The following is an 8,636-nucleotide window of genomic DNA, read 5'->3' on the forward strand; positions in this document are numbered from 1 at the left end:
TGGACAATATTGTGACGTACATATATACAGGTAGCTATTGTATACAGTACGCTCACGGTTCTGCCAAAGTTCAACATTGCTTTAATAAAACTCCTGTTCTGTTGGGAAAAGCGATAAAAAAGAAAGAGGACGCGCAGCTGTTGCAACATGGATATCTGTCAACTAGAACAGGAGTGCTGTGCAGTTACAGGGTCATCACAGTGTTTAAGGACCAAACCAGTCCAGTGTTCTGACATGTTTAGCTTTTGATTATCATCGTACACATGACATTACTGCTGTGTCCATTTACCAAAGCATACAGGTGGTTCGTTAGATACGACTGTAAAATGCTCTGTGCATAACTGTAGTCCTGGGCTTCCAGAAGGTGCCATAATACCAGTTTCCAGTTAAGTTTCCCATACATAGCTTCATTTGATATTTGTCTCGCCAGCATATTTGAACAGGAACACACACACAGAAGTGTTATTTGTCTTTCCTGTTCAAATCTGCTGCAGTACCAAGTTATGGGACACTGAATCGGAACAGGAGACGGGGTATGCCACCTTCCGGAAACCTGGAACTACAGTTATACACAGAGCCTATTCCAGTACAGTATGAAAATCAACTTGCAGATGTTTAAACTTGCCTGGCAGTCCAAAAACACTACATTTTGCTATGCTGTAATTTTCTATCAAAGTTTTGTTACTTCTACTTCTACTACACTACATCTCAGAGCCAGATGTTGTACTTTTTACTCCACTACAATTACAGCATTTGACAGCTTTGGTCACTTGTTGCTTTTCAGGTTTTATTATTAATACAAAACATACATTAGCCACTTAAGTCCTACATCATACTTCGACTATTCGAAAAAAGCCGATCTACAGTGTGCCACGTTGTGAGCTTGTAGATCTGCTATTTAACAAGCTTGACAATTTTCAAAGAATTTGAGTACCCTGGTACTGTAAGTATATTTTGATGCCAATTATTTTGTACATTTTTGTTTAATCACATTTAGTTCATGCAAATGTTAGGTATTGTTCTATGTAATTGGTTGTATTTGACAATCTTGTACAATTCTCTTAAAAAGGTCAAAAACCAAATCATCCAATCAATGTCTTGATGATTTGGTTGCGGTTTGATTAAATGACTTGGAAAAGCTACATCCACAGTTGCCGTCTTGAAAATGTTTGTCATTATTTTCTATGTGAACCATTTGGTTGTCAATTTAATTATTCTGAATCTTCTTCAATGGGTCCTGTTTTATACAATCAATGGGTGGACCATACATTAGCTTGTTCACCTTCCGTCTGGCCTTTTGCAAATGTATATGTCCTGGTGTCAAGTCTTACTTTTTGTCCAAATGTTGGCCCATACAACCAAAACTTGGGAGAAGAAAGGGGGGAAAGGCATGTACTTGTACATATCTTATATATTGTAGCAGCTGCTACTACTGCCACCTGCTGGTCAAGAAACAGAATCGTTGTGAATGAGATGGCCCCATAATACATTAGGACATTGGGAGGCCCCATACTAATAGATTAGGACATTGGGAGGCCCCATAGGCAAGTCAGCTTTGTGTCTAACCTAGTTGACTTGTCTTCATAGGGTGACACAGAGGGCAGCCAGCTCGGACAGTATAGCTGATGAAATGAATGACATGGTAGACAGTGTGTGGACGTCTTTAGATGAGGGATGACCCCTGCAAGACTTACACCAAACGACTAGCATCTTCCCCATTTAAGAAAGTGAATCGCTCTGCAAGCCCTCCTCTGCCCCACACTACCTCAGTGTTTCAGCATTTCATTGTCTTTGTACAGTATGCAAGTACACAGGGAATATGACAAATACAATTAATCTGAATCTGAGTCTACAGCAGCTAATCTGGACTTTCTGCATTGTGTGACAGTTGAACACAGTGGAGTTCTGTGTTCCTGATGAACCAAGTTTTGACACCATTCAGGCCTGTGCTCGTGCCTCTAACATTTATTTCCAGTTTGGGAAATGGATTGCTACTCTCACACATGCAGTGAGGTATATGTGGCCAGAGACACAGCCTGCAAGACAAATGCTTTCTACAAACCACTTGACACCGACTGGCTTTGATTACTTCTTCCCAACATAAAGCAGTGTTGCTTTCGTCGACTAAAACTATGACGAAACATGTTCGTCGACTACCTTTTTTCACTGATGAAAACTAAATAAAAACTATTTTCACTCTATGATGACTAAAACTATGACTAAATATATTGACAATTCCGTCAACAAATAAAAACTAGATTAAAATGTTAGTGAGGGATCTAGTGGAGAAGAGATCCAGTAGAACTAAAAGACAAGTCATTTTTTGTTTGGTTGCGCTCGGGTGTTTCGCTCTGAAAATAGCAGATCTACAAGCTCACAACGCACCGCAGCACGCCACGTTGTGAGCTTGTAGATCGGCTATTTTCAGCATTCAACCAAGTGTAAAATCAGCCACTACGACGGCATCAAGGCACCGCCAAATTACATTTTAGTCGACTAAATCAACTGTAGATTTAGTCGACTAAAACTAGACAAAAACTAAAACACTTCAGTTGAGTAAAATATGACAAAAAATAAATTGAATTTTATTCAAAAGTCTGACCAAAACAAAACAAAATTTGCTGTGAAAATCAACACTGCCATAAAGAAATATCAAACATGAGCAATGGCATAAAATCCCTTATCACCACTCCAACTGGGCAGAGCTTAACGGGGGAATGGCCCACGGTGCACAACTTGGGCCTCTCATCTTCCTCGTCCTCGTCAACTGTGCTGACATTGATTTACTAAATAGCTGGAAATGTGTAGATGATTTAATCTATGTATGTCACACTGACAAAGAATATACTGTATAACTAACCTAGTGAGTCTGCTCTTGTTCTCTCCCGTTCAAGGTCACTATCGATTGAGCTAAACCGCTGCACGCTGAGCAGGTGTGCAGATCTTAAATATATCTTTGTTACCTCGTTCCTGATTGACTTCAAATGACTATTCAAATCAATGCAGCGCCACCTGACTTTAACCTCTACATAGGCAGTCATAGGCAGTCACTCTGGTGAAAAATGTCTACTCTTAATTTATACGCCGTCTACGATGGTTTCGTGGGCCGAAAAGAAAGCAGATCTGTGTTAATCTGCAAGCTTGTTTGTGAGCTTGTAGCCTCGAGCTGCGCTGAAATCAAAGCGGCCTCGCAGGCCCTATACTACGTTACCTGCTAATTTGTGCAGTTCCTGGGCTACAGAACAGAAGTATGGCCATATATGGAGATCTCTGTATCTGTCAGTCCTGGTCCCTTTTCATGCCCATATATGGAGGTCCCTGATGTCATCAGTATCCTACATAAGGGTCAGGGGTGACTTTAATTATTTTCACCTGAGGAAGATCAAACATGGTTTAGATGTTGTTCGCTTGCTGTGTTGGAACAACAAGTGTGCAAGTGACTTTTAATCTGGTATAGTTCTGACACCTGATGGGCTTATTAATACCGTTCTTGATTACTGTAAATTGTTGTTTCATTTGACTCATTAGTCCCCCAAGTTATGACTCCACATGCCAAGTTACAGTATGTACCTGAGTCAAAGACTATTCATGCAATACAAGTATAAGTTTAAGTGGCTACTTATATAGTTTAAGTGGCTACTTAAACTATATAGAAGCCTATATTATAGCCAGAGCTCTGGTTTCGGGGCAAATGGAGTGATCGTGTGTTGAGCAACCCCGGACATATTTTGGAGGTCATTTCAATTAAAGTAGTAGGATAGGATAGGATTATTATAATATTAAATACATTATATTATCATCACTTTACCCAAATACATTATATTATTATTATTATTATTATTATTATTATTATTATTATATTAAATACATTATATTACCAACTAACTAACTAACTGTAAAAACAACATTAATGTAAATCCATTGAACTAATAATGTTATAAATGTAACAATGTGTTCATGTCTACAACACTTCTGACTCCGTTCATCTGGTTGTATTCAAGGGCCTTTGTCGCCCTCGTGTGGACATAATGAGTAAATACAAGTGGAGGTCGTCAATAAATCACTTTAATCATCAAAATATTAAACACGAGATGACGCAACATGGCGCTGGTTTCTACATGAAGCTGTTCAAATCTACAAGCTCACAATGAGACTCATTGTGAGCTTGTAGATCGGCTATTTTCGGCGCGCGACACCGTCGTAGTATTTGTATTTGTAAGCGTTAAAATGGTTGTATTTTTTGAAAAAATGAGCGGAAGCACTCGCGTTGCGTTCTGTGTGAGGCTTGACACGGCAAGTGTTTTATTTTGAAGAGAAAACGGAAGCATTCATGTGGCATTCTATGTGAAGCATGACACTTAGGTGTGTGGGAAATGTAGTCCATTCTAGTGTAGTTCTTCTAGTCATCCATGGTGGCTGGGAAATGTAGTTCCTTACATGTAGTCCACACAGCTACCCATGTTGGTGTATGGGAAATGTAGTACTCGATTGTAGTTTTTCTAACTACCCATTGTCGATGGAAAATGTAGTTCTTTAAATGTAGTCCTCATCGCTACCCATGGTGTATGGGAAATGTAGTAATCGATTGTAGTTTTTTTAGCCACCCATGGTGGATGGAACATGTAGTTCTTAAATGTAGTGTAGCCCTAAGGTCTGTTTATGTGCAGCTAGCGGCTAGCTAGCAGCTAGCAGCTGCTTTATGCTCAAAACAAATGAGTGGAGGAGGAATCAACAATACAAATCATCATCTTATTATGATGATGCTGTTTCTAAAATGATTAAATGGACTAAATATCCATAAATAGTTTTTGTTGAGTCACTGCGTCATAGTAATAAATAATATACCTAGAGTAGACGAGAGTAGAGTTTGTCCACTAGAGGGCGACAAAGTCCATAGAATAGAATTAGAGACGCCATAACCTCTGTTTTTTATTCTATTCTATGGTCAAAATGTCCTCTTGTTTCAGGATTATATTATATTATTATTATATTAAATACATTATATTATCATCACTTTACCCAAATACATTATATTATATTATTATTATATTAAATACATTACATTATCATCACTTTACCCAAATACATTATATTATATTATTATCCTTTATCCTTTACCCTGACATTGACAGTGGCTACCATCATCTGAAGAGTAATTTTGCAATTAGAGTATGCTGTCCCTGAACAGACAGGAGTGGAAATATTTTGTTGTTGCCCTACATGCCAGATGGCATAAAGGGCAGTATATAAGTATTAGAGTAGACTAATTAATTAACTAAAATATGACTAGAACAATTTGTCACACTGTGAAAGATAGACTAAACTAATGGCAGAATATAGTAAACTAGTAAAAACCTTCTGTAACAATAGCAGATCTACAACCTCTACATCTACAACCTCACAATACGTAGCATTTGCGACACATTGTGAGCTTGTAGATATATTATATAATATATATATATATATATATATATATATATATATATATATATATATGGTATAAGTCGTTAGAAGCATCTTGTTTCAATTATATTTCTTATGAGAAGATGCATGAATGAAAAGTTGAATGGTTGAATGTGCAGTTTTTTATAACAATACAAATCTAACTGCTCAGTTGAGAGCTGCATGATGGACAACGTTACTGACAGTTATTATCTTATCTCAGCAAACTATCCTGGTTAATTTGAGTGTTGAAGGGATTACATGATGGCACACAGTCCAGCAATCTTATGATAATTATTCATAATTCATTCGAAAAAGGAAAAAGGCTACAATAATAACTCTTTTCTTTTTATGATTTTATAATTTGTTCAAAAAGAAAAGAAAATTACTACAAATATCCTATTTCGTTTTTGAACAAATTATAAATAATCCCTTACAAAAAATAAAATAATGAAAGAACATAAATCCCTTACAAAACGAGGAATATAAAACAGGGCTGTTTCAACGGGACCAGCAGACGTATAGGTTCTGCTGACAGGGGAGGGCTTTGTAAAGAGGATGCTGAGGGCCTTTTCATCAAGTCTGTGAATCTGAGTCTATGAACACCAGACCCCCCTCCCCCCATCAGTGTCTCTTCATATGGAGGAGGCGGGGCTAAGATATATTTATTGAATATAAAATTAGCAATATATTTATTATGGTTTGGCAATTAATTGGATCTGCTTTTAGGTACTCTGATAAAGAACATTTCCCAACCATAGGGACCCCCGAATCCCCCGTACATAAACAGCAGATCCAAAACGACAGGTGGTAGCTGGGGTGGTGAAGGGTGAGCAGCAATTTAGCACAGTCATGAACAGCAGCGCAGCAGCAGCAGTGTGCAGCAAAAACCAGCAGGATGAGAAGTGCAGACTTCCAGCTTTAATAGAGCGGTCTGAGAATGAAATGACTGTGAGTGGATGAGTGGATGAGTGGATGTGAACGTGGAGCTGATGCGGTCCAATGGCAGGCCACCAACAACTGCACTGAGTTCCCTGACAGAACTTGCTCTGCGCATGTCTGTGACAGGCACGCCGCTCATTACTCCTCCTGTGAGGACTCTGCCGATTCGGAGGAGGGGACGATGACAGCGCCGGCCCGCATCCAGGCATGGTCGTAGATCTGCTCCAGCGTGGGCCGGTCAAAGGGTCTCGGAGCCATGCACCACTTCATCAAATCCTGGCACTCGGGAGAAACCCTCCTTCTGAAGTGCAGCTCTCCCCTGAGGATCTCCTCGTCCAACTCGAACGGGCAGTTCCCGAACACCATGCTGTACAGCAGCGCGCCCAGCGTCCACACCGTCGCCGAGCGGCCGTGGTATCTACCGTGGCGGATGGCCTCGGGCGGGTTGTACTGCGGCGTGCCGCCGGAATCCGTGTACACGGTGTCCTTGAGGACCGCCGCGCCGCCAAAGTCGAGCAGCTTGAGCTCCCCGGTGCGGAGGTCCACCAGCAGGTTCTCGTCCTTGATGTCCCTGTGCACCACGTCACAGGCGTGGCAGTGCCCGACCGCCTCCAGCACCTGGTGGAGGAAGCCCCGGGCCGTGTCCTCGTCCAGGTGGCCCCGCTCGGTGACGAAGTCGAACAGGTCCTTGGACGGCTCCGGCCGCTCCATGACGATGAGCCAGCGGTCGGGCTGCTCGTAGTAGTCCAGCAGGCGGATGACCCCGCGGAACCCCGTGGCGCTCACTTTGTTCAGGAGCAGGACCTCCAGGGGCACCGTGGAGCCGTCAGCGATCGTGCCCCAGTGGTACACCATTTTCTTGGAGACGTGTTTCACTGCGACTGGGGTGCCGTCGGATATCCTGCTGCCCGCGTACACAGTGCCAAATCCCCCTTTGCAGAGCACCGAGCCCATCTGGTAAACCCTCTCAAAAGGCTCCTTTTCCACCTTGACAGGCTGGACCTGCTGCTGGATTCTCAAATGATCCATAATCAACTTGGTGGCCAACCAACCAGTGACCTTTCCTCCTCCGTTCCTCTGTATAGTTCAAATGCTGACATCTTCAGCCCTGCAAGTGCATTTTATAGTCAGTTCTCTCAGCCACGCCCCCGGGCCCTCTGGGCGTGACATCACACATACACACACTGTTTGTTGACTACGCTGATTCTGCAGCTTTTAAAGTCTGGTCTGATGTCACATATACAAACGGTTTCCCTGGCAACGCCAATTTGCGCAGACTTCCCGCAGCTGTGGGAAAGATTAACAGTTGTGCTACTTTCACACAATCTTTGTTGTCTTGTCTGTGATTTAATCTGGCATTTAAAACGTAACATTCTCATTTGCACACGTTTTTCTCTATAAGTGGCTCTGCTGGATCCGCTGAATTTTGATGACACTTGACTCTCCTGACGAAACTAATGTTATTGGCAAGTTAACATCACATGGACATGGTAGATCACTGCCAGTGCGAGTGCCGTTCTATGTCGACCTAGTGGATTATTTCTCTGCTGTTCTCTCTTTCATTGAAATGAAAGAAGTTTGGATTCATTCATCCAAGTTGGCTAAAGACATGTATGTGCGTCAGTGGGTGATCATGCATTCTGAATTTCTGCAGCAGACAAATCCTGGAATGGCTTTAACAGGCAGCCTATTCCCCACTCTTATCTCGGCGTCCATATTCTGGGCACAATTTAGAGAAATAATCCCCCCGCCCCCAAAAGGTAAACATTGTGCAAATAGCCTCTCTATAGCTTGTAGACCGTTGCAGATAATCAATGTTTCACATTGGCCTTTTATAGCGCCACCATGAGGCTGATTTTTGCATATTTTTTTTTTATATATGAACTTGATTGTATTTGGCTATTCTTTTCCGTCACTAGAGGTTCGGGCCGCTACACGGCCCTCATACCTACATCGCACCTCCGATCCGACTGATATGCCCATATATGGGCACACCCCTTTTATGCCCATAGGCCTATATGGAGATCCCTAATATCAGTATATGCCCATATATGGGCATGTCCCCTTTTGTGCCCATATATGGAGCTGACTTATTATGACGACACATTGAGATTAGACAACACACTCCATATTTGGACGTAGCTGCATTGGGAACTCCTTATATGGTTATGGCAGAGTCATGGTGACATGAGCCTGCCTGTCCTCCCTTAAGCCAATTCTGATATAGGATTATGCTGATGGTAACTATTTGT

The 8,636-nt window shown here is 41.7% G+C and overlaps 1 protein-coding gene across 1 annotated transcript; it reads right to left on the reverse strand.

Moving 5' to 3' along the window:
* Positions 1–6,522: 6,522 nt before the first annotated feature.
* LOC308080996 (serine/threonine-protein kinase pim-3-like) lies at positions 6,523–7,413 on the reverse strand (the record flags this gene model as incomplete). Its single annotated transcript, XM_080457398.1, has 1 exon — positions 6,523–7,413. The coding sequence occupies one exon, from the start codon at positions 7,411–7,413 to the stop codon at positions 6,523–6,525; it is 891 nt and encodes a 296-aa protein (XP_080313524.1).
* Between the last annotated feature and the right edge of the window lie 1,223 nt (positions 7,414–8,636).

The sequence above is a fragment of the Gymnoscopelus braueri genome, assembly GCF_963280865.1.
Source record: "Gymnoscopelus braueri genome assembly, contig: SCAFFOLD_129, whole genome shotgun sequence".
Classification (NCBI taxonomy): domain Eukaryota; kingdom Metazoa; phylum Chordata; class Actinopteri; order Myctophiformes; family Myctophidae; genus Gymnoscopelus; species Gymnoscopelus braueri.